This window comes from Aedes albopictus, chromosome 3 (assembly GCF_035046485.1).
Source record: "Aedes albopictus strain Foshan chromosome 3, AalbF5, whole genome shotgun sequence".
Classification (NCBI taxonomy): domain Eukaryota; kingdom Metazoa; phylum Arthropoda; class Insecta; order Diptera; family Culicidae; genus Aedes; species Aedes albopictus.
In genome coordinates, this window is record NC_085138.1 from 198,522,098 (window position 1) to 198,548,877 (window position 26,780).

General features: G+C 42.4%; 2 protein-coding genes across 3 annotated transcripts in view; both read left to right on the top strand.

Annotated features, from left to right (window-relative positions):
• LOC109406883 (uncharacterized) overlaps window positions 1–4,160 on the top strand; it is a 106,201-nt gene extending 102,041 nt beyond the window's left edge. For both annotated transcript variants that reach the window (XM_029863215.2, XM_019679892.4), the window contains exons 4-6: window positions 1,360–1,548; window positions 1,618–1,986; window positions 2,997–4,160. In XM_029863215.2, the coding sequence (XP_029719075.1) occupies window positions 1,360–1,548; window positions 1,618–1,986; window positions 2,997–3,754 (1,316 nt within the window). In that variant the 3' untranslated portion in view covers window positions 3,755–4,160. The remainder of the gene's footprint in view (window positions 1–1,359; window positions 1,549–1,617; window positions 1,987–2,996) is intronic.
• A 7,842-nt stretch (window positions 4,161–12,002) lies between these two features.
• Window positions 12,003–25,520, top strand: LOC109406885 (ATP-binding cassette sub-family B member 10, mitochondrial). Its single transcript, XM_019679896.3, has 7 exons — window positions 12,003–12,514; window positions 12,578–12,784; window positions 23,467–23,951; window positions 24,012–24,430; window positions 24,667–24,766; window positions 24,824–25,048; window positions 25,111–25,520. The coding sequence occupies exons 1-7, from the start codon at window positions 12,154–12,156 to the stop codon at window positions 25,378–25,380; spliced, it is 2,067 nt and encodes a 688-aa protein (XP_019535441.2). The 5' UTR covers window positions 12,003–12,153; the 3' UTR covers window positions 25,381–25,520.
• Window positions 25,521–26,780: the final 1,260 nt, after the last annotated feature.

Below are 26,780 nucleotides of genomic sequence, written 5' to 3' on the forward strand. Positions count from 1 at the left end.
GCCACCAGTGTGGCTTTACTAGTAGTAAGGCTGCACAAGGCTGCACGAGTCCACCCACGTGTTTAATTTGTCCCAGAAAATCTGTGAACACTTGGGCACTGTCCCGGATGATTTCACTCCGGTGTGTATCAGCAAGCGCTAGAGTCGCTACCTCCATACTAAATAAGGTATGGAGGCCTGGCGTGGGACACGGCGCCAAGTACCGAAAGCTACAGTGGAAAGCTGGAATGTACTTATAGGCTGGCTGATGTGCCTGAGAATTGCGAGTGCGTACCGTATCGGATCACACGATTCACTCTGCGTCATCACTGGTATGGTGCCTACCGGTATCCTTATCAGGGAAGACATAGAGTATTTCGAAATGCGTGGCACAAGAGGCATACGCAGGACTGCCAGATTGGCCTCCATGGTCAAATGACAGCGCGCGTGGGACAGTTCCATCAAAGGAAGTTTGACTCGTAGGTTGATTCCGAGTTGGGTTAACAGGCGCCATGGAAAAGTTAAATTGCACCTGGCTCACTTGCACCTGACGTGATCGTTTGCTTGCCACATGTGGAGAGGATACAACTCCGGATCATCTTGTCCAGAGAAGAGTTGCTGTCGTGGCATTAGTCTACTAGGTTGGATCGGAGCCCGCCGTTGGAAAGCGGTCCCCGATTAGGGTCGGCCCTATTGTCAGCAACTTTCTGGTGCAGCTGATAGAGCCTGAATGGTAGTAATAACCGTGCCTTCAGCAAGTCAGATCTGGTAGCACCTAAGCATCAGTTCTTGATGTCTGCAAATAGTTGGGCGCGGGCGTGGTGGTTGACCCTGCCCGCCTTCTAAAGACAAAGGGACTGGTGAGAGGAAACTGGCTAAGTACCACCATGTTATCTTGGTCGACTCTCAAAAGCTAGTCATCGATGTTTGTTGCTGCAGGCTACGCAGCTAACCTGGGGTGTGATATGCACTAGCCCCTCTCTGAAGCAATACCTTCTCGATAGTTCCAGAGAGGGTTTGGCGACCTTGAGAATGTATTTAGTGGGTCGAGGAGAGAGTAGAAAACGGCCTTAACCTTACACTACCTGGACCTTCCTGTTTAGGTATCTGCTGAGCAGATTTTCTCCCCATGATTTAGAGGAAAAAAGAGGTTCGACAATATTCGTTGCAAAGCGTAGGTTGTTTGCAAGTTGACAAAACAATACCGTTCCAAAAGATCTGACAGGTTAGGTCTAGCTCGATCATTGTTTTAGAGATTTCAATAAACTTGAATCGGTATTGATATTACCATCCATCTATCCATCTGGCGACATATACTTAATCTTGTACTTAACCATTTATCGACATTCATATTGATATTTTCAATCCGTTTTGTTACAGAGGAAATCAGCAGACAACTGATTGACAGCGATTCCAAAATCTTATTCGGTACGGCAGCAAACTATCCGGTATTGAAGCAGGCAACCTCGCTGGCCAACAAGCAAATCCCAATTGTTTGCGTTCGTACCAGCCAGGAAGATTGCATTCCAGATGGAGCCATCGATTATGCTGAACTTGCAAACCCTACAGGTAAAAACAGCTTTAACAACACGCTATTCACAGTTGTAATGCTCATTCGGGATTCTCGCAAAATTGCAGGAGTTCATTTCAGCAACCTGAAGCGCCACTGTCGCCATCCGGATGATGTAGTATTCCTGCCCTACTCGTCTGGCACCACTGGTCTACCGAAAGGCGTGGAGCTCACCCACACCAATATCATCTCGAACAGCGAAATGCTCAAAGTGAAGGCAGGATGCTCTACCGTTGTGCTGCCCACGACGGACACCTTCCAGGACGTTCTACCATGTGTCCTACCGTTCTTCCACATCTACGGACTTACGGTGACACTGATCTCGAAGCTGCAGCAAGGATGTAAACTTATCACACTTCCTGCATTCCGGCCGGATACGTTCCTGAACTCACTTACCGTGCATAAGGGATCGGTCTTGCATTTGGTGCCTCCAATAAGTAAGTAGTACTAGGGTAAGAAATCAAACTTTGAACTAGTCAAATTGTAATCTTAATTTGAACCATTTCGAAATTAATTAGAACGACGTACTTTTTAGGCAAATATTGTCCCGAAAAAGATGTTAAACAGCTTTCCGTAACATAACCTGATAACATGGACTTTAAAAGCATTGAAAAAAACGTTTTTGTCATGGAAAACAGGCAATTGAAAAATCACTGTGATTTCACCTATTTCCCCCCAGAGAAAGCCCATTTTCGGTGCACCCGTACAGCTCATGCATTGCATCACACGCAATAAGTGAATACGTCAAATGAAAGCTTATTTATCGTACAATCGACCAACCGAATAATATTCCGCATTATTTGTCATAAAATTATTAAATTTAAGTGATTCTTACTTGGAGAATGTTATCTTAAGTTGAACCATTTGTAATCTAAATTTGAACTAGTAAACGGGGGTGAGTTTCTAGTGTTGGCCTGTAGATTGCGCTAGTGGTTGCTTTGTTTACTCTTGGGGGATGAAAAATTCCAAATTTAGTTTCCAAATTCCTAAAGAATTTCGAACATTCTGAGGTGAGATTCCACTGCCTAATGAAATATAGGTATGCGAATTAGCAGATTCATGTGATTTTTAATTGTTTAGCATAGAATTGGCTGTTTTGTGAGTTGCTCGAGCTGCTGCCGCCAGTAGTTCAAATTAAGATTAAAATTGGTTCAAATTATGATTACGATGGTTCAAATTAAGATTAAAATCATTGTTGATGAAAAATCGAATATTTCAATGAAATTCGGTGCAAATACAAACTTTTTACCATTTAACAGAAAGCTTATACCCGTGGCTTTCATGTACATACGATTTTGCCGTAGTAAATTATTTCCATGTGGGAGAAAAAATCACTTAAAATTTGCACTGCTTCAGAAAGCCGCAATATGGTTCAAAGTTTGATTACCTACCCTAGTTGAAAGAATCCGAATAATATTCGACTGATACATATATGTTTTCCTTGCAGTCCTCTTCCTGAGTGGCCACGAAATGGTCAAACCGGAACATCTGGAATCAGTGCGCAACATCTTCTCCGGCGCAGCACCAATGGGAGCACCCGATGCCGAGCGGTTGATCGCTAAGGCACCTCAAATCCGCTTTGCTCAAGGTTACGGCCTCACGGAATCATCTCCAGTGGTGCTGATCGGTGCAATGGGATCGAAGAACTACTCTTCCGTCGGATCGCCTCCACCAAGAACCCAGGCTAAAATCGTAGCGTTGAACGACCCAACCAATACGGCTCTCGGACCTAACCAGAACGGCGAGCTGCTCGTTCGCGGACCGCAGGTCATGAAGGGCTATCACAACAACAAACAAGCCACGGAAGAAATCTTCACCGAGGGCGGATGGTTACGCACTGGGGACATTGCCCATTACGATGAAGACCTCCAATTCTACATCACCGACCGGTTGAAGGAGCTGATCAAAGTCAAGGGTTTCCAGGTTGCCCCGGCTGAGCTGGAAGAACTTCTACGCGATCATCCTTCCGTGGCCGATGCGGCCGTCGTTGGTCAACCTCACCCTATCTCCGGCGAAGTTCCACGCGCGTTCATAGTGAAGAAGAAAAATGCCAACATCACCGAAGAGGACCTGAAGAAATATGTCGCCGAAAAGGTGGCTGTCTACAAAAAGCTTGATGGCGGAGTGACCTTTTTGGACGCCATTCCCAAGAATGCGTCCGGAAAGATTCTGCGGCGGCAGCTGAAAGAAGAGTATTGCTCCTGAATAGCGTAGCGTAAGAATAGAGTGTAACTTTAGAGTTAGGACTGAGCAACGATTTTAGTACTTCATTCATTGATGCAAACTGTCTGTCATTCCTTACGTTGGCGGTGCTGCAGTCAAGTAGCTATCACATGTGTATCTATATCTCATAAATTCCATAAACCCTCAGGCGGTCAATCTGATTAACTTATACTCTGTTACTAAGGTGCGTAGAGTTAAGTAGTGTTGGATGTGATTGTTGTGTTTTTTTTATTATTATTTTCTGAGGTAACGTCCAGCGGACACACCCCAGGCGACCGAATTTTGATATTGATGTAACAGTACGAATACTGGTTTGTGAAGCATTTTCATGGTTATCTAACTACAATTTACAATAAAATGTTTTATTAGAAACTGTATAACTACTGAACTGCATTTTTAAATGGCAACGAAAGAAATCTTTTACTCTGCGTGTTACTGGGTGAGTGATACAAATTCTTACTTCACAATGAAAGTTTTTAGTTCTGCTCGAATCAATGAGTAATCTGTTCAACAGACACCTGAGAGGAATTAAAAATCTTAGGTAAGGAAAGATTGGGACCAGCCCCGATGTCAACAACGAAGAAGAAGTAACTACTTTACATACCTGACACTTAACCGTTCTAAATGCCGCCAAAACCATCGTCTTCCCGGGATTACCAGAAGGTACTGCTATTGAGAGAAGCTAGTGTAATTTAGTTTGCACTCTCGAGGTTAACTGACCAGTCTTGCAGCTACGGACTTCGTGATTCGCTCTTTTAGAAGGACACCAGAATATGGTTTGGTGGGTTACGTGCTGACTTCCCAACTAACATTTTCAGCGCTATAAGCTTCGGTCGTTTGCTTTCTGTTGTGTAAACGCTGAATAAAAGGGAAGCTAGTTAAATATAAATCATAAGCTAATACACGACTGTAAAACAAGCACCATACAGCTACCAAACTCGGTTTTCAGAAATCCATTGCTTGTCACTGGGGCTGCCTTTACTCCACTCTATTCCAACTCCGGAAGATTTCCCGGAAGATGTGAAAACTTGAACGAATCGAATAGGAGCCCCACTAACAAAACCACTGCTACTATACAGTACAATTCGTTATACTGACAAATCCCCAAACCAGCAGCGCTTTAAAGGCCGTTATGCGATTTTATTACAGCTAGAAGCTGTAATAAAGAAACATGGCTTGTCGAATGTAAACATTATTGTCAAAACAAACTTCCAGCGGGATATATAGCTACTACACGAATTCTCTACAGCTATTAATCTCTGTGCTGTGAAATTATTTGGGTTGCTTTTATTACACTTTAATTCAATGCCGGAAGATTTGCCGGAAGATGTGCAAATCGCGTAAGAGTCCCAGTCACTACAACAGCTGCTTTTATACAGTACGTTTTGTAATGTTGCCAAAACACAAAACAGCAGCGCTTCGTAGCCGTTTAAAGAACACTCTTTCAGCTAGAAGCTGTGAAGAAGAATCTGTTCTCGCAACCACACAGCTTGCTCAATGTAAACATTATTGCGTTTGACGTTTCACAAGCTTTTGCAGCAAGATGAAGTTGGGTAAGGTTTCTTGTGGCACAATTGGGTTCTTCAGGGGTATCCGGATTATTTCATAATCGGATTCTCCGCCCAAAAACTAGTTGAAATCCAAAATTTCATAATTTTTGGAGTCCGGGAACTATTTTTAAAATGCATTTAAAGTTTGTATGGGGAATTTTTTTTGTTCGGGTCGAGCTGTCACTTTATCGATTGAACTGTCATTCTATCCACGAAAATTAAATTTGTTTTGTTGATTTAACCATCAAAACAAAGGTATTGGAGTCCAATAAAATCACGTTATACTCAGAAAAATGAGCTCTTTCGATTAGGCTATAGAAAATAGCAATATTTCATTCACTAAACAACCCAATTATGAAGCCTTGTCTGGGGTAAAACAAAACGGTCTATTTTCTATTTGATTATGTTTGGCTACGCAGTCATTTATTGAACAAACGACGTTCTTTATTTGCCCGACGTTTCGACACGGGAATTGTGTCTTCCTCAGGGGGTAAATATTTGTATCGTTATTTGTCTTATGTTTAGTCTAACTGTAACTGTCGGGTTTAGCGGTTTTGGTACATGACTTTGAAATTTCTAATTTTTCCCGCACAACTTGTACTGCTCAATGGCGCAATCTTTCTATGCTATTTATGTATAGCAGTGTGGCAGCGAGGACATCATTGGGACCAGTGGATACGGAGATCGGAAGTTCAATTCCAAGTAGCGGCAAGTACTTTAATTATTCAATTTTAAATGTAATAATTCCAGTTCCATATGTATTGCGTCACGGTATCCATAACCTAATTATATTTAAACGTTTAATTTGGGGACGCCGTAAAACTATTATTTAACAACTGTGAAAAGGCTGAAATAGCGCCTTCTCAAGATGTTATTCAGTTGGAGGTTATGTAGGAGCCAAGAAAAGAGCTATGACTTCGTGGCATAGAAAAGCTGCTCGCACAGCATATACAGGGGATAGACAAAATGATCGGGACAGGCAAAATTTTCACTTTCCAAAAAATGTTCAACTAGCTGTAACTTTTCGAAAAGTGCATCAAATGTTCTCAAATTTTTACTGTAAGTTCTTCAACTAGTTGTGTATCAGTGGACAAAATTTGGAAAATATCGGACAATTCTTCACGAAGTTATAAAGATTTTTGGAAAAGATAAAATTATCCGATAGCCAACTTTGAGCTGTTATATCTCCGGATTCAATGAGCCGATTGCAATGAAATTTTGACCATTTAAGACTTATATAATGAACTCTAGAAAACATTTCACTCAACTTGAAATTTTTAACAAGCGAAAAAGTTATAACGATTTTATTTTTTTCAAGATTTTTTAGTAAATTGGTCTATTCTTAATATGCATCTCATTACTTTTTCATTTTATTGGCGGCTATGTTGTTACTTTCCTTCAAAACGCATTTATATATAAGTCAATTAGAGGGAAACTAAATAAACTATAATTTGCATCTTGAATTTTGTAACGATGTTGATGTTTTGGATAATTTGGTGTTTTATTAGAAAAAATAATCTAACCGTTATAATTTTCATCCGTGTTAAGAATATTAAGTTAAGTCAATGTTTTTTAATAGCTCATTATATAAGTCTTAAATGGTCAAAATGTCATTGCATTCGGTTCATTGAATCCGGAAATATAACAGCTCAAAGTTGGCTATCGGATAATTTTACATTTTTCATTACTTTTTTATTACTTCGTGAAGAATTGTCCGATCTTTTCCAAATTTTGTCCACTGATACACAACTAGTTGAAAAACTTACAGTAAAAATTTGAGAATATTTGATGCATTTTTCGAAAAGTTACAGCAAATTGAACATTTTTTGAAAAATGAAAATTTTGCCTGTCCCGATCATTTTGTCTATCCCCTGTACATGTGGATTAAATTCTCCAGATTCATTGGTATAGAGCTTGCATAGCCCAACTAACATTTATTGTGAATGTAAACGTCAACAAAGCGTCCTCAATACGGCTTGATGCTGAGTTACTGTGTTGTACATATGGACGGAAGCTTCTATGCAAGCCTGTACTCACAAACGAACTGGATTTTTATTTGTATACATATAGCATAGCATAGCATAGCATGAATACTTGCACAAGTCTTGTAACCGTCGGTTCCAAAACAGGCTTGTAGCTCCACCACAAGTTAACAAATTTTCAAGAATTCCAATTCCCATCCCAAATTCCCGGTTTCCAATTAATACGCCCTTATAAAATATACGTTTTCCCACTAACATTATGATGGATCATTGGCTGCTCTCAATGGCTTGGTGAGAGTAAGAGCGATGTTCCACTTTCACTGCACCTCTTCTTTGACGGGCAGGCCCACAGCGAAACAGTGTGAAGAGACTAAGTAAAGTATCACTTGGTCCTTTTATTTGACATGTAGATGGAACCTGTGAAAATCGGGTATATGACCAACATATGAGCAAAGATGATTAGCAAGCAACAAAATTGCTTGTATGATTTAGCTCCATTTCACCAATGGCCACTTGTTATAAGAAGGCGAAATACAAATTTCGAGTCCTTTCCAGTCGTGATCTTAGAATAGATCGGAAGTGCGCGCGTGCATATATTTTCTAATTTAAAAGGTCTATAAAAACAATTGTTAGTACAGTTAAAAAAACGATTGTGACGAATGGTGTTAACAAGTTATCTTATTACGAAAATTAGTATGTTATCAGTCTTAAAACAAAAGGACGATCGACAAATAAGCTAAAACACGAGAAACAAGAAGAAAAAGCAGTGTTACCCAAGCCTGGATGAGCGCGCCAATCAGCGATTGGAAATCGGAAATGGGCAGATCACACTGCCACCGCCCCCCACCCCCCCTTTTGTGGAATTAAAGTTTCAACAAATCAGTCGCAACGGCCATTGCGATTCCTCGACCGACGGACCGACGCCATTGGACCGCGTCTGTCTGCGACAAGTTACCACAAACTACCTCCGATAATCTTCCGGCCGGAAGTGAAGAACTCTAGAGTCCAAATCACCGTTGCTATGGCCTCCGATAACCGATTACCGCTAAACTGCAGCCAGCGGAACCACCAACGTCTTTCGAATCCGGATATAACGAATTAGCATGCAAGTACCCTAGAAGATATGTGACGTCAGTAGTAATAAATCATGATCATTGTAAATCGCCTCAGTGTTAGCCACTCAATAGAAAAGCGCAGCCCTGATTTAGCTATTTCACCATCTCTTTGTTTTCCGCGTCGATCCGGACTCAAATTGGAGTCACTAGTCCTCGCTATTCTCATGATCCTTAGAAATGGAACCCTATATAACTCTTGAGCCTATGTAAATGTTATTCTGGTCATGGCCTGTTCGTTCTAGATGGTCTCCTATTGTGTGGCAAATATTCAGTGTTTTGTGAAGCGACTGCCTTAAAATTAGTGTGTGTATGAAAGTTCAAGCCATCTTTGTTAAAGCGACCCTGAAGATCCTTTCCCTTAAGCTAGCAGGCTACAGTCTTGGATGGAGTTGCAAAGTTGAATTTCCATTGACATTGCTGATGTCGCTACTATCTACAATGTCATAGATTCACTCAGCTCCACACACCTGGCCAAGTCCTTGCAAGCATTTATAAATCCCTTCATCAACTTAGAAAGAGCCCAGAACTGAAGCATCTTCCAATAGATAAAAGGGTGTTGAAAATAGCGAATTCTCAACTTATATGCAGTTATAAAATAAATATACTAAAGTAGAATTATTTATAAATAAATAAATAATATTGGAAAGATCTCACCATCTAATTGTCTTGATTAATGTTCTTCTCTGTAAAGAACAACACAATACTCAGCAAAGAACAACACAATACTGAACACTAAACACCCGCGCATCTCTGGATTTTTATTTGTATACATATAAGCTCATTTTGGATTCCCACGAAGGTCCTCCACGTTGGAGTCCTACATTAACGCGGTTAGGGACAAATTATTGTGAGGAGTGTCCAGGTGGCCCACAGGCTTTGTTAACGATCGAGCCTCTGTTTCACCTCTTCGATCTTAAATTCCTCGACCCGGGTCGCTAATTGGTGGGCTCTTACCACCGGAACAGGTGATCCGTAAAGCGTGAAGCGTGCCTGAGAGCCTATTAACCTGAGAATCTGTTTAGTCCAAAGCCCTGCTGAAACCTCCTTAAAGGCTCTGACTTGAAACGCCTCTGAAAGCTCCTGGAGCTCACTTGAGGTTCTGCAAAGCCCCGTAAAACCTCTTTCAAACCTCCCAAAACTCTTTAAAACTATTATTACCATTATTCAAGTTAAGTTAAGTTATTACCATGATTTAGTTAAGATAAGAAAACCCATATGAGGTTTTCGTGAACGTGAAATAACACCGAGCTCGTTAGTGGTCAAACATGAACTACCCGCAACCTATTGGTTACATAATTACTCTCCAAAACAATGATATGCGTTTCTCTATTTTATTGAGTGATGCCTCACCGTACTGACATTACAAAAACGATTTGAAATATTTAAAGAGTCTCCGAAACCACACTGCAATTCTCCTGAAGCACAACTGAAAGTCTGTGAAAAGTGTTGGATTGTAGGTTCAGTCAGGTCTCCTATAAGGCTCAAATAACCATCATTCAGTTATCAGTAATCATCAAAGCAAAGGTCGGACTGGTGGTGAATGCGGCTAAGACAAAGTACATGCTGGTAGGTGGGACTGAGCGAGACAGGACAAGCCTTGGCAGCAATGTTACGATAGACGGGGATACTTTCGAGGTGGTAGAAGAATTCGTCTACCTCGGTTCCTTACTAACGGTTGACAATAACGTGAGCCGTGAAATACGAAGGCACATCATCAGTGGAAGTCGTGCCTACTATGGGTTCCAGAAGAAACTGCGGTCAAAAAAGATTCACTCCCGCACCAAATGTACCATGTACAAGACGTTAATAAGACCGGTGGTTCTCTACGGACACGAGACATGGACCATGCTCGAGGAGGACCTGCAAGCAGTCGAAGTTTTCGAGCGATGGGTGCTAAGGACGATCTTCGGCGGCGTGCAGGAGAACGGTGTGTGGCGGAGAAGGATGAACCACGAGCTCGCTGCACTTTACGGCGAACCCAGCATCCAGAAAGTGGCCAAAGCCGGAAGGATACGATGGGCAGGGCATGTTGCAAGAATGCCGGACAACAACCCTGCAAAGTTGGTGTTTGCTAACCATCCGGTTGGTAAAAGAAGGCGTGGAGCGCAGAGAGCACGATGGGCGGACCAGGTGGAGCGTGATCTGGCGAGTGTTGGGCGTGACCGACGTTGGAGAGCTGCAGCTGCAAATCGAGTATTATGGCGGCAAATTGTTGATTCAGTATTATCATGTTAACTAAATAAATGAAAATGAATGATAATCATCAATTACTCAAAAGCAGTTTTCTTCGTCTAAGTCACACAATCGTCATTGAAAATTATTTCACTGTTATCCAAATGGTGGCCAGAGTGCAGTGATAAATTTTTAATAACAATCGGTTCAGATTTCAGCGAGAAAACTGCTTTTGAGTTTTTGCGACACGATGCTGGTTTGTTTCCTCCTCGGTTTCCTCATAAGACGCTGCCACCCACTTTACGCCCACCGTAACTCCCACGTTGTCTTTCAACCAATTTAGTTCATTTTCGGTATGTGGCTAGCCTATAATATAGCTTTCAGGCAAAAAATCAACTGGATCGGATGTAAGACTGCTACAAATTGCAGCTGATGGCAGCGTCTTATAGAAGACCTGACTGTACATCTTTGTTAAGGTTAAAGACACTATATGCAAAGACACGAAATGTTCCAATTGGAATTCCAAATTTTCTGTCAATGTCATTCCAATCGAGCAGGAGACCTGTCAAACGTGCTTTAAAGCATTGCTCGTCAGCATCATCGTCATGATTGGATGATCATCATCGACATCAACAATCATCACACTTCGTATCTTTGCTTATAGTATCTTTAGTTAAGGTGTATCACACTGCTCAGTGAAGCTAGGTATGTATCAAATGGTAGGCCCAAAACATGCCGACCCATACAAACAATGGTGATGTCCCATACATAAAGTGTGAAGGGGCGGGGGATGAAAAAGGTTGATGATTGTGTGAGATAATTTGTGTATCATACGTTATCACTAATCATGTGAAAATTAAGACAAAAAATTTATCAGTCATTTTGTGCGGTTCTATCATACGCACTATTTGGGAGAAGTCTTTACATGCTACAAGCTTCTCTCAAAAGCTCAGGGTGCAATTCTTTACCCACCCAACATGGTTTGACAGCTGCTGCCGGCCGCGAATCAAAAGCGTTTCTTATTTGTGTGTACATGTGTGCGTGTTAACGTTTTCAGTTACACTTATAAAATTTGTCACACATAAACTCGCACTCGCCGTATCCTGACACATCCGAAATATTTTTTTTTTTTGTATATTTTCGTAGTACTTATTTTGCTACACAAACATGTATCTTCCAAGCGTTCGTTTAATAAGTACCCTTATTTTCTTCCCCACTACCACGGTGTATTTATGCCGTGCTCCACTACATTTGATTCCGCTGGTTATGATGGATATTCATAAAATTTTGTTCTATCTCTATCTTGATCTCTATACACCTATCAAACACATTTTTGTGCGAAGTACCTCAAACGTGCATTCTCTCTCCAACACAGCTCATTCGCTCTCTCCCAAGTTTAAAAAACTAAAACATTCCCTCCCACCGCCACACGACGTAAACACTGTGTATCTTGCATCAGTAGTCGACCATCCGCAGCCTTGTTCTGTTTAGTGCATGTTCTGTTGTTCCACAAGAAATGCATCTTTGAGTTCTTACCGACTGTGAAATCGTGAATCAAAACAATGTTAGTCCACATATTGCGAACCGGTTGCAGTAGATCCGTGTTACACCGGAGGAGTTTCGCTTCGTCATCTAGACTTGCTGGCCTGGCGTTACGTCACAATGATTGGTCGATTTGCTGGCAAAGACCACACTCGGGGAACGGAATACGGACTATCGGTTCATTGCGGAACAGCAGGACAACGGTAGGATGGGTGCGTCGTTTAAACAGCACATCATCATCAGCTGCAGCTTCGACTGCTGGCAGTCCAGGGACCAATTCGTCGACGACACCGGTGGAGAAACCTGCGAAAGTAAAACTGAAATCAACCGACGTGAAGCGATTGCTGGAATTTGCGAAACCAGAACGATGGAATATTGCAGGTAGGGAAAGTAAACTTTTGGCGCTCATTTCGAAAACGATTGAAATTACATATTTGATTTCAGGTGGAGTCAGCTGTTTGGTGCTTTCCTCGGCCATCACGATGGCTGTTCCGTTTGGGTTGGGGAAAGTGCTGGATGTGATTTATGCCACATCCGGAGAGTCCGGCATTGCTAAGGAGAAATTGGACCAGTTTTGTATGCTGCTGGCGGGTGTGTTCCTGCTAGGTGGATTGGCCAACTTTGGACGAGTGTATCTTTTCAGTAATGCATGTAAGTAGCATTGATATCTGGTTTGTTAATCATTGGTGTATCTTAGGTTTGTTGGCGTTGATCAATAATTACCGCCATTTAACTATATTCCTTATCTCCGGTATCATAGCATATATTTGATTCGGTACTAATTGGACATACAGGGTGCGTGCGATATTGTTTGCACTATATAAAGTCGGTCACACAAAATGTGCTTCAAAAATAATGCGACAATATACCTGTTGTAATTGTAATTGTAATTGTAATTGAATTTATTAATCATACGTGAACCATCTTGTACATTTATCGGGTCAAGGAAATTTTGAGGGGAAAAAACAATACTGATGGGATAACTAATCGATAACAATTAACAGTGCTAAGGTGCTAATAATTAGATGATATAGAATTATTCTATATCGATTCAGTGATGAGGTACTCGCAAAGCTGATTTGAAGGTAGAAACAGAAGGTTTCATCTTAATATCAATTGGAAGACGATTCCAAACAGCTACTCCGTAGTTTAGCAGGCTTTTCCTTGAGGTGGTAGTGTTGACTGGCATCGCGAAATTGCGTGTACGGTCCATCTGGCTTCTGGGAAGATGTTGCTGGATGTACTCCGGTACCGTGTTGAACCAAACTTGTCGGAAGAAGCAGCAGATGCGATGGTGTTAATTATCGGGAAGGTCTTGTCCAACTACTGTGTTCCTAACAGGCACGGTTGATGTTCGACGCGACAGATTGTAAACAAACTTCAGAGAGGCCTTGAAACATCTGTGAAGTCTCTCTTTCTGTGCTGCTGACAGTCCCGGGAAGTAGACGATGTCACAGTACGTGAAAATCGGCATAATTACTGACTGAACTAATTTCAGTCGCACTTCGGTTTCAAGTACTGGTCCAAAGCGACGAAAGGTGCGAAGAACGTTGAAAACTTTTGCCACTGTATCGTTGACATGTTCATCCCATTTTAGACTGCTATCCATGATCAAACCGAGGTTGACAACTTTGGGGCTAAACTGAATAGTTTCGCCGCAGAACGTTACACTATTCATCGGGTCTGGTTCAATTCTGCTTTTACTAAATATTATGGCCTGAGTCTTTTTGGGATTAGGCGAAAGTCCGTTTGCATTAGACCACTGCTCAATCGTGGCAAGATCCTGGTTGATAATCCCAATAAGCCTATCTATTTCAGAAGGTGGTCCTGAAATATATACTTGCAGGTCGTTCGCATACATGTGATATTGACACTGCAAATTGTATGGGAGGCTATTAACGTACAGGCCAAATATAAGAGCGCTGAGGCATGATCCTTGAGGTGTACCGGCTGTGAGCTGCCTTTGTTGCGACAATTCATTTCCGAGTTTGACTATTTGGCTTCTACCCTCGAGGAAAGATCTGACAAGGTCGCATGCTGCATGGGAAAATCCAAACTCCTCCGCCAATTTTGTCTGGAGTAGCTGATGTCGAACACAATTGAACGCCAGGGAGAAGTCGACGAGCACCATGACCGTGCAATGATTTTTGTCCAGACTACTGTACACGTCGTGAGTGACTTTAACCAACGCAGTTGTCGTACTGTGGCTCTTTCGGTATCCTGACTGGTGAACGGCTAGAAACGGTGCAGTCGCCAAATGTTCGTTGATCTGAGCAAGGAGAATTTTTTCAAGGACTTTTGACATTGCCGGCAGAACACTGATGGGGCGAAACTCCTTGGGTTCCGTCGGATGTGAGCACTTCGGTATTGGTGTGATTATTGCTTGTTTCCATGCAGTAGGGAAAGTTTTTGTCCTCATGATTGCGTTGAACAAATGAACAAGAAGCGGAATGATGAAGGGGCACAACATTTTCAAGAAGGAAATAGGAATTCCGTCTACGCCAGTGGCATTAGATCCTATTTGAGCTATGTGGAGAGCTACTTCGGTTGCATCAGTATCATGAAAAGTGAAATGCCCGTGTCTGTGAGCGGTTCGATCCTGCAGGCCTGGTAGTGAGTCACTTTTTAGTGATTTAGTCACTATTTCCGAGTCAGTCACTAAAAAGTCACTATTTGCATGGAAAAGTCACTAAAGTCACTTTTTTTAGTAAAATGGTCACTAAAGTCACTATTTTCGTGAATCTGACAACATTGAGAAGATAATATAAGAATTTTGGTAAAACAGCAATACCGAAATTCATGCACAAGTTTCCTCAGAAACCTTGCTTTAAAAAAAAATTCGGCTGCGCCGCTTATTAAATTATTGTATGTCGACTTCTACATACAGTTTTATTGTATTTGAGGAAAAGGAAGATGGATTTGTAGCTAAAATTATAGATAAATTTCTGAATTACTATACTTTTTAACAGTAACACTGCAATAATCCTGCATTTAAAGTTTCAGCAGAACATTTTCTGTTACAAATGCGAGATGACTTCTGAAGAAATTCCTGCAGGAAGCTGTGGCGTCACTTGTTCAGCAGCTTTTTGTTGAAATCTGAAAGAGTTTATTTGAGAGTTTCTGATGAAAATATTCTTGCACGTGATATTTTATTGTTCAATCTAGTGAAACAAAATATGGTGGAGTTATTTCAAGTGTATTATTTGGAATGAATCATGAAGTTTGTTCAAAACGTTTTTTAAGCATTTGTTCAATAATCTTTTGTTCACCTCTGAGTTTTATTGATGCTTATTTTAACCAAATTATCATCCTATATGCGATGCTGAGGTTCAACAAAAAATCTGTCAAAGATTATTTCGTAAAATTTGCTCAAATTCGTTAATGACTTTCTCATAAATTCGATCAGTTTTTCATCTGGGTCTTCGAGAAATCGATCAAACTGTTTTTACCGTGAATCTATAATTGTTACCAGGAATTCAAAGATTCAATCAGTTGCAGAAGCTCCTCCCTTGGTTCCTCCAAAACAATTTGGGTAATTTTTTTCAGGAGTGCAGTATAAATGTCTTCAGTATTCTTCACAATTCAATCTTCACATTTATTTCACCGATAAATTCTTCCAAGAATGTCTTGTCGTCTTAAGACAATCGTCACGAGCACAAACTCTGCAACATATGTAGCTAAAAATTATACATTGAATTCATCAGGAATTTCAGTCACTATTTGGTCACTTTTTTGATAATTTTGGTCACTAAAGTCACTATTATTTTGCCACCTGATCGCTACCAGCCCTGATCCTGCTGCGTATGTTGTCTTATCCTGGCTTCGCGGTTCTGCAGATTAAGATGACCTTCAGCAAAGAACTGATTTAGCTGGTCAACATCAGCCGCCTCGTCTCCGTGGGTTTTCTTGCTATTATTGTGAATTCCGTCTCTGCGTAAATTGCTCCATAGTGTCTTCGAGGGCAGATCAGTCGAGAAGTTTCGCTCAGCATACCGTTACTTGGCCGTGAAAATCAGGGAATTGGCTCTATCTCGTAAGCGGCAGTAGTCGTTCCATTGCGGATCTCCTCTGCTTCTGTTCGGGTTACGTGAGTACAGTTTGAACGCCAGATCTCTAGCTGCGACTGCTTGCTCGATACTTCTGGTGATCCATGGTGTCCGCTTGTCTCGAACAACAGTGACACGCTCCGGAGCATGTGTTTGTAGCAAATTTTGCAAATGCTGCGATACAATTTGCGTTTTGGTGTCTATGTTATTGGAGTTGAAAACTTCTCTGAAGCCCAGTGTCTGGAAGTCTGCTTGTAATCGGAGTGAATCGATATTACGTAGATTCCGATAGGTGACACGCTGAGGAACTGGTTTCGGCACACGAACATCGCAGATAAGATACACTATTTCATGGTCGGAGATGGAGTTTGCTGTAGTGGTGGCTGACTTCCGAATTGACTGTGGACAATCGGTGATCATGAGATCAATAGTGGAGGATGTATTCTCCGTTATCCGTGTGGGGGGTGTCTGAAGAATGGTCAGGTTGAAGGTGTTGTGCAGACGATGTATACTAGCGAGGTTGTAGGAGGGTTGAGTCATTCTAACGTTAACGTTGAAGTCGCCGATCAGGAACAGTTTGTCAAGTCAAGATTATACTCCATAAGATCCACTAACAGCTTCTCGTATGCTTGAACAAAGAGATCGTTTGCGCAAGAGGGATTGTAGATTACGGCTACTCCGATATTCATTCCGTTGATTACCAATTGAGTAACAAGATATTCGACTCTTTTTGAGATAGGGTGATCATTGGAGAAAGTGGATTTAATGATCGGAGTGGTTTTAATTCCTTTCTTGACATAAAGTCCGACACCGCCACAGGCTTTCGTTCCTCTTCCTCGTCCAGAAGGCAGGGTATGACTTATGTAGTTGTATCCGGATACTTTAACTGGTCCAATCGGGGCAGACTTTCGCATTTTAGTCTCGGTTACGCCAAAGATATGATACTGCTGTTTGTCTAGAGTCAGTTTTACGCCATCGATATGGCGTTCGAGGCCACGAACGTTGAGATGGCCGATTCGAAGGTTTGCGAATTGATGAGGGGTTTGCATTGCTATATTTTATCGTCGTCGTCGTCAGCTCGAGGGTTCTTACAGTCGGGAGGCAGAAGATGTGTTTGTTGACACTGCGTCGTCACTGTTGTATGTAATGTTGTTTTTTTTTCTGCTGTTAATGTATTCCATCAAACTGAAGCACACACTGAAGTGTCTGAGCTACCCCATATAATATGATGAGAATTAGCATCACTGCCAACAATTAGCGGAAGACCTTTTGAAGAGCTGTATGCAATAACTTGTTCGAAATCATCTGTAGAGGATGGTTCATCATGCGGTAAATAAAACGGACAATAGACATATTTCCTGTTTAGAATGCCAACAGATGCGTCAATTCAAACAGCACATACAACGGAAATGAACCAGCCCCTGGCTGAAAATCTCGATAATAAAGATAATAGTAGTACATACATTTTTGATAGTTAGCTCAGAGACAAAATGTTAGCACTTATACTCGAGGCATGACACGCGAGTTTGCTCCTTAATTTTACTGAAAATGACAAGCATCAAAATTTCCCCTTACGAAAGTAGGGTTCTTAGACTTAAGCCACTTGAGTTGTACCCATTTTGCATATATCTGCAAAGATTGATCGCTGCTGTTTTTTTTTTATCCTGAAGATTGAACTGAGCTATTCTAAGCTTAGCCACTATCCACATCAAACTCTTCAATCACAGCAGCAATAAAACCAAATGAGTATCGTCTGGGAAACGCCAAAAGCGGGGATACCCTGAAATCACAAGAAGAGTTTCTATAGGAGTCCTTGGAGGAATCACAGAAAGGATGTGTAGGGAAGTGGAACCATCTCGGCAGGACTTCTATTTTGGGCACTTTTCTGCTGTAACTCAGTCAATTTTGAACCAATCGATACTAATTTTCGAACGAGATGAGATTCGTATAGTATCTAGCCGCGTACAAAATTTCAAGTCAATTCGTTTCGAATTGACTGAGTTATAGCGAAAAATCTCCCAAAATACCAGCCACTGCCGGAGTGGCTTAGTACTCTATATGAATCCTTTGAGTTACCTCTGGGAATTTTTAGAATAACCCCATCAGGTACGTGTGGAGGAATTACTAGAGTACTTTTCCAGACATTTCTCTGAAAATTCCTCCCAGAGGCATTTCTTCGTGGATTTCTCCAAGAGTTCTTTCACAAATCCCCCTAAGAATGTCCACTGGACTTCTTGCAGAAATTCCCTCTGTTTTTTTTTTCGTTCAGGCATTTTTCAAAAGATTTCTCCAAACAATCCATTTGGCATTTCCAAAACAATACTTGCTGGGTTTCCTCAAGAAATTCCTCATGTGGTTTCTCTAGAGATTTTGCCAAAGATTGCTTCAGTAATTCCTCTTGAAATTTATCCAAGAACTTCTTAAGGATTATCTCTAGAAAATTATGCTGATTCATCCAGAGATTTTTTTCCAAGGATTTCTTCACAATTCCTCTAGGGATTCTCCCAGGAATTCCTCTTTGTATTCTAACTGAAAATCCTCTTCAGACTACTTTGAAAAACTTTATTGAGATTGCTCCTGGAATGCTGTCGCGATTTCTTAAGGAGTTCGTGGTGAGAATCATCTAAGAAATCTTGCAAGAATTCCTAAAACGATTCCTGCTGAAAACCCTCCAGCAATTCTTGGTGCACTCCTAAAAGCAATAACTGCAGGAAAACCATCTAGAAATACTTGAGAAATTTCAGTAATAATGCTTGGGAAAATCCTGGTAAGAGTCCCTAGTAGGAATCACAACAAAAATTTCTGTTGGTGTTCAGAGGGAAATTCCTAGTGGAATCCTTGGCGAAATCCCTAAATAAATCATCGGAGCAATTTTTGGAGAAATTCAAGATGAAATTTGTAGTAGAATCCCATCCGGCATTCCTGGAGGAATTACAAGAGGATTTCTCAAATAAATTTATCCAGCGATTCCTGCTATGATTTCTATCAAGAATTCCTTTTGAAATAAGTACACCCAGTAATTACTGTTGGGATTGCTTCGGAAATTTCTACTAGAATTTCGGTGGGGATATTTTGCTGAGATCGCTCAAGCATTTTCAGCTCTTGAGAGTACTCTGTGAGATCCCATGTGAGATTGCATGGGATATTCAGAAAATTATAAGATTTCCTCCATAAATGTCAAGAACATAACAATAAAAATTATAGTGAGAATTTCTAGTGGTAATGACACAAGAATTCTTGGATAAATCCTTGTAGAAATTTCTGGAAATATCGCAACAAAATCTGTAGGAAAAATTTCTGGAAGAATTCAAGAGCAATATCTGAAGGTATTCTTGGAAAAATCACTTGAGAAATTTTTGCGAGAACTCTTGAAAAAAATCCCTGGAAGGATTCTTGGACAAATTTTCTGGACGTATCACAAAATTCCTAGAGAAGTCTTTGGATAAATCCTTTTGGAACCTCCACAAATGCCTGAAGGGTATTTTTTCTAAAAAATCTGGTTGGGATTGCTTTACAGGGTTCTCCAAGGATTCCTTTAACAATTATTTCTGGAGTTAGAACACGGGCGGCTACTGGTACACTGAGGGTGTCAGAAGATATATACATACTAGGATTTTACCAGGAATTCTAGCTGGGATATACCAAGTTATTGTTCTTAGGAGTTCTTCAAGAATTGCTGAAGGATTACCAGAAAGAACTGCCTGAGGAATCCCAGCAAAACTTCCTGGTGTATTCTACCAGAAATTTATGAATTGAGGACAGACTTGTTAGAATCCCTAAATTGCCGCCACAATGGCTGACTTTGGCGCCTACTCACGATTTCGTGGGCACAAATCTCTTCGTAAACAAAACCAGTGCATCTGATCTTCTTATTTTAAGCTTATTACAAGTGAGCAAGAGCAGAATAATAAAATGCTTTGTTGTGTAAAACTTGCTTCTTGAGATTTGTGCGTTTGAAGTGTTAATGCACTGTTGAAGCGGGATGTCAATACGTTTGTCCTTAATTCCAGCAGAGAAAGCTCAAGTGCTACAGGAATAACTGGGAGAATTTTACCAAAATATCAGAAATAATCCTCGTAGAAGTCTCAGAGCAACACTACTTTTTGGAGGAATTTCAGTTTTTATCACTAGTCGTAAGTTGATAAGTTTGTGTGCTGATTACGCTGAAGGTAATAGGTTGCAGTGTTTTCCGCTGCAAAAGCCGCGCTGAAGACCGAGATAAGGGCATGCAAAAAGGCCTGCTTCTTGGGTCTCTGTCAGAGTACCAATGTGAATCCGTGGGGTGATGCCTGCAGGATCGTGATGGCCAAGACGAAAGGTGTAATGGCTTCTGCAGAGCAAGCTCCAGAAATGTTGAAGGAGATCATCGAGGGTTTTTTTCCGCGTCATGATCCTAATCCTTGGCCTCCTTTCGTAGGACAGTCGGGCATAGCTATTGGCGACGAGAAGAGTGTCACCGATGTGGAAATAAGGACGGAGTTTCGAACCTGGCCTTAAAAGTAGCTAGAGGTTCCCGAGATTTTCGGGTCTGCTATGCAGAAATGCCTGGAAACAACACCCAAATTCCCGTGACACCTAGGCCTAAGAGATCGTAGAGTTGTCTACATTTTTCATAGGTGTCCAAAAATAACCATCCTTTCCCATTCCTCAGCAGTCGCAAGGACGTGGCCAGGACAGTGCTCGACCATTGGAGGATTGCGTCAGTCTTGTTTAAGAGTCAGAGATTAGTCCCAAATCTTTGTGCTTTGGTTCGGACGGGAAGGAGGCAACCCTCATAACAGCGGTCTAGGACTGTACCACCTACGAATTTGTGCGACTCGCTTAATGCTAATGCTAATGCTATGCAGAAATGCCTGGACGAAGGAGTTTTCCCAGATGTTTGGAAGAAGCAGAGCCTGGTTCTATTTCCAAAGGCCGGGAAACCACCCGGAGACCCGTCGGCATATAGACCAATATGCTTGATCGACACGGCGGGGAAGGTGCTCATAAGTATCATCGAATGTTGAGATCATTTAATGTTGAGATACACTGAGGGTGTAAACGGTCTCTCGAGCAGCCAGTTCGGCTTCCGGAAGGGGAGGTCAACCGTACGCTATCTAGTCGGCTACAAAAACCGCCGAGATAGCGCACCAGTGTAAGAGAAGGGGAATTCACTACTGTGCAGTTGTGACTCTGGATGCAAGGAACGCGTTCAATAGCATCAGTTGGCCAGCTATTGCCGATGCGTTCTTGCGTCTGGGGATAACCGGGTACTAGATTATAGAAAGTTACTTCCAGAATCGAGTACTAGTTTACGACACAGAGGTGGGTCGGAAGTGCTTCCACATAACCTCAGGAGTCCCGCATTCTGGGTCCGGTGTTATGGAATGTCATGTACGAGGTGTTGAGGTTAGAGTGGGGGTGGAGATCGTCGGCTTCGCTGACGCTGACGCTAGAAGTCTACGGTGAATCGATCGAAGAAAGTGGAGTTGACTACTACCCACTCGATCAAGGTTGTGGAGGCGTAAATGAGATCCAGGAAACTGGAGTTGGTTCACCACAAAACTGAGGAAAGTCGGGGCAGCAAGCGGTAATCAGTGTAGACGATTGTGCACTATTACTTCGAAGCGCTCCGTCAAACATTTGGGTCGCCTCGCCTTCGCTCGGTAGCCACGTCGATTACGCCTGCAAAAGAGCCTCTACAGCTATAGTGGCATTGCCCCGGATGATGTCTAATAGCTCTGCGGTGTATGCTAGTAAGCGCAAGCTTCTGGCTAGTGTCGCTACGTAGATACTAAGTTATGGTGGCCTGGCGTGGGGCACAGCGCTAAGTACCGAAAGCTACCGTGGTAAGCTGGAAAGTTCTTTTTGGCTGATGTGCCTGAGGGTTGCGAGCGAGTACCGTATCGTGTCACACGACGAGCTCTGCATCATCACTGGTATGGTGCATATTGGCATCCATATCAGGGAGGAATGATTCGAAATACACGGCATAAGAGACACACGCAGGACTGCCAGGATGGCCTCCATGGTCAAATGGCAGCGCGCGTGAGACAGTTCCACCAAAGAAAAATAGATCCATAGGTTGATCCCGAGGGTAGACTAGACAGTTGGATTAACAGGCGCCATAGGGGAGTGTCATTCCACATGACCCTGGTCCTTTCAGGCCATGGCTACTTCCGACAGTTTCGGTCATGCGGATTCTCCCGAAGGTCCGGTTTGTGCTGGTTTAGAGGAAACGGCGGAACACATTTTGTTAGCGCGCCCGTGTTTTCGCAAAATGCGTGATCGCATGCTTACCACATGCTGGGAAAACACAATTCTGGACAATCTCTTCCAGAGGATGTGCAGGGATGATATCGTACAGAGGAGGTAGTGCGTGGACTCGAAGAATGGCTAGTTCAGATGCGGTACATTCGTAGGTCAAACCAGTGCCCTGCGGTCGAAATCGACCCTTACAGGGATTAAGTGACCGCGGAGAGAACATCCCGGTAGCGTTGCTGTCGTTGCGGCGGTCTACTGGGTTGGAACCGAGCCCGCAGTTGGAAATAGGTCTTTGGTAAGAGCCGGGGCAGGTGGAGCTGATAGGGCCTGAAGGGTAGTGATACTCTTGCCTTCAGCAGGTAAGAACGTGTTGCACGTAGGCATCAGTTCTTGATGGTCGCAAAACAGTTGGGCGCGGACGTGGTGGCTGACCCTGCTCGCCTTTCGTTGACAAAGGGAGTGGTGAGGACAACTCGGAAAATCTGGCTAAGCGCCAGCATGCTTTCGTGATGGACTCTCCAAAGCGAATCATCGATGTTCTTTGCTGCAGGCTATACAGCTAACCTTCAGGGTGCGATGTGCACTAGCCCCTCTCTGAAGCAATTACTCCTTGGTGGTTCCGGAGAGACAACGGGGTTTGCGACCATGGGAATGTGTTTAGTGGGTCGAGGAGAGAGTAGTCCTGGCTCTTACTTTTGTTGTAGAAGATGGCCTTAACCCCCCTGTTCGGGTGTGTGTTGAGAAGATTTTGCCTATGGCAAAATTTGCTCTTCTTTTGTTATTTTCTTCTGTCCGAGTAATAGCGAAATTAAAACAAAATACTTGTCTAAAGAATCTAATATATTTCAATAAATAAAAAAACTCACCAAGCTGGTATCAAGACATTCTGAGATCCACTATTTCGATATAGAATGGTTGATTTATAATATTACATGTTTGGAGTCCATGATCAACATGTATCTAAAATAGGCCTTCATTTGAAGTTGCCTGAAGAGATTCCACTGTTTTCGTAATCTTAATCTCCGCATCTTTGTCATCTTTCAGCTTTACGGATAACCCGTGACATTCGGGCGAAAGTGTACAGCTCCATGCTGAACCAGGAAGCCGGATGGTTCGACCAGAAGGGAACCGGAGAGCTGGTGAACCGGTTGTCCTCCGATACGTATCAGGTGGGCAACTCGCTCAGTATGAATCTTTCCGATGGGCTCCGATCGACGGCGATGATCATGGCCGGTACCGGGATGATGGTCTACACTTCGCCGCACTTGGCACTGGTAGGTATGTGCATCGTTCCGTGTGTGGCCGGGATGGCCGTCTTCTATGGACGGTTTGTGCGCAACATTACGAAGGAAGTGATGGACAAGTACGCTGATATCATGAAGCTCGGCGAGGAAAGGTTGGGCAACATCAAAACGGTTAAAATGTTCTGCAAGGAAAAATATGAGAATCAATTGTTTTCCGAGCAACTGATGGACGCTCTGAATATTGGATATCGGGAAACTAAGGCTCGTGCAACGTTTTATGGGATGGTAGGTTATTCCATTAATCCCCAAATAGTACTGCGATGATCACAACAAATACTCTTGCAGACTGGCCTCTCTGGAAACATTATAATCCTATCGGTACTCTACTACGGCGGAACAATGGTGAGCAATAGCGAAATGACTGTGGGAGCTCTAACGTCTTTCATTTTGTACGCTGGATACACTGCCATATCCATAGGAGGATTAAGTAATTTCTACACAGAATTGAACAAGGGTGTTGGCTCGGCTACCAGGTTGTGGGAAATTATAGACCGGAAGCACACAATTCCAGTGGAAGGTGGTCTTATACTGACGGAGCCTCCCCGAGGGGAGATAGTATTTGATAGTGTTAGTTTTAATTATCCTTCTCGGCCACATGCCAGCGTTTTGCGGAATCTTAACCTGAGAATTGAACCAGGGACCTCCACTGCCGTTGTCGGACGAAGCGGATCGGGGAAATCTACGCTAGCTTCGTTGCTGTTAAGGTAAGTTCAGCTCGATTTACTTTTAGTTCCATGTAGTAGCTTATGCTACGCATGCCTTGCGAACGGACGATTCGATTTGTTCTATTAGTTCTATTACTGTACGTAGTTAGACTATATGTAGCCGCTTCACGAGACGAATCAAGCATTGTTAAAATCTGTAACATGTAGTTTCTGGACGATCGCCTTTCAATAGTGCCTATTATGATTCTCAATGTCCTTGTATACTCTATTTGAAGACTATATGATCCTCAATCTGGTACGATTTCGCTGGACGCTCGTAATCTGAAGGATCTTAATCCAATGTCACTTCGTCAACATATCGGAGCAGTGAATCAGGTTTGAAAATTTGAAATGCCTCATAGGAATCTATCAAACCACATGTTGCTTTGTTAGGAGCCAATTCTTTTCAGCGGAACGATCCGCGAAAACATTTTATATGGGCTAAACCTAGGCGACAAGATATCAGAAGCGGAGTTCGAACGAGTCATCCGGGAGGCACACGTTTACGAATTTGCCAAGGACTTTCCGGACGGTTTGAACACGCGTGTCGGCCAGCGAGGGATCATGCTTAGCGGAGGACAAAAACAGAGGGTCGCTATTGCAAGGGCAATTATACGGGTTTGTTTCGGATTGATTTTATTCTCTTCGTACAAATGTAAATAATTTTACATTTCCCACAGAATCCCAAAATCTTGATCCTGGATGAAGCGACTAGCGCACTGGACGCCGTATCCGAAGAACTCATCCAGAACGCCTTGGAGAATCTGACGAAGAATCGAACCGTACTAACGATCGCTCACCGATTGAGCACGATACGAAACGCCACTAACATTGCCGTACTGCAAAACGGGATGGTCGTTGAACACGGGAATTACGAACAGCTGATAGCGACGGAAGGTGGGTTGTTTAAGGAGCTAGTTCAACGACAAACGTTTGCCTCGTCGTCGTAGGTAGGTGCCAGAAGTTATTTATTTTCAGATTCGTTGCTTGCTTTAGTTAAATACTTTTATTGAAAGTATGAGGTGTATGGTAGCGACAAAGTTGTATTTTTGTGGTCAGAATGATGAGAGTAATACTATTATGAAGTTAATTTTGGAGGAGTGATATTCATTTACGCCGAAAATGTGTATTCCTTTTAATTTCGTTCGCAACACTTCACATAAAAAGAATCTACTGCTGATTACCATCCCTTTATGACCTACTTCCACGAATCAGTCTAACATGTTTGAACAGAACACCATGTTCTATGGTTATGTATGTTATAATCCATTTCTCTTCACTGAATCATGTTGTACACCTAGAATAATTTCTAGGAATTATCAAGAAACACTCGCAAGATAAGCATTCGTCGATCATCGGACCGTTTTACGAGTTAGTGATTCAAAGCGATCGGTTGGATTTTTCTGGAGCGCTTAAATCAAAAGTCGTTTTCGAGTGAAAAATCAGTGATAACTGAGGAGAATTGTTTTCAAAGAGATTTATTCGGTGGTTTTGTGGAAGTAGAATTTGAATTTGTTAAAAAGAAAGACAATTAAAGACACTTGTGAGAAGATTACGAAACGTGTTTTTCGGTCTCGCGCTGAGACGCCAATGAAAAACAAAATGGCGGCCGGCCCGACTGGACTGCTGAACAATGAGTGGAATTAAGAAAAGAAAAATAAACGAAGAGGAATCGAAGATGGCGAGAAACGAAAAAAACGGAGAAGGGAATCCAATTGGAAACGGTACAGTCATGGACGGAGAAAACAATCCTGTTGGAATGGTGAAGGAGAACATCTTGTACAACAACAACGATGAAGGTCCATACAGAGTGATGGTGGAGTTGCAGGACAACAAGGAAGGAGAGATCAGGATCAATAAGCTGTCATTGGCACAGACATTGCAGAAAATGATCGTCTACAAAGGCCATATTACGGAGGTCAAGCAAGCGGGACGCCAGAAAGTGATGGTCCACTTGAACAACTATCAACTGGCAAATCGGCTTACGACAGACAAAGACTTCAATCAACGGAACTACAGGGCCTACATACCCAAACATCTAGTTGCAATGAACGGCGTGTTGGCTGGGATTCCACTGGATATGAAGGACGAGGATGTCATGAATGGAATAATCAGCGAAGTTCCGGTTTTGGGAGTTAAGCGGCTGACGAGATTCATCGATGGAAGAAGGGAACCAACACAACGAGTGAGCGTTACATTCCGGGCTAAGAAGATCCCTTCACTGGTGAAGGTATTCTGTTGCTCAATGAAAATCAGAGCGTTCTACCGAAAAACAGTACTATGTCTCAACTGTCTTCGGTACAGTCATCGAGCAGAAAATTGCCGGAGCAGGACGCGATGCAGGAACTGC

What these genes read in the sequence shown, in the direction of transcription:
- LOC109406885 (XM_019679896.3), top strand. Translation starts at nt 12,154, where the DNA reads ATGTTAGTCCACATATTGCGAACCGGTTGCAGTAGATCCGTGTTACAC. An exon ending in AGAACGATGGAATATTGCAG is followed by an intron (nt 12,515 to 12,577) that starts GTAGGGAAAGTA and finishes ATTTGATTTCAG; the next exon opens with GTGGAGTCAGCTGTTTGGTG. An exon ending in ATATCGGAGCAGTGAATCAG is followed by an intron (nt 24,767 to 24,823) that starts GTTTGAAAATTT and finishes TTGCTTTGTTAG; the next exon opens with GAGCCAATTCTTTTCAGCGG.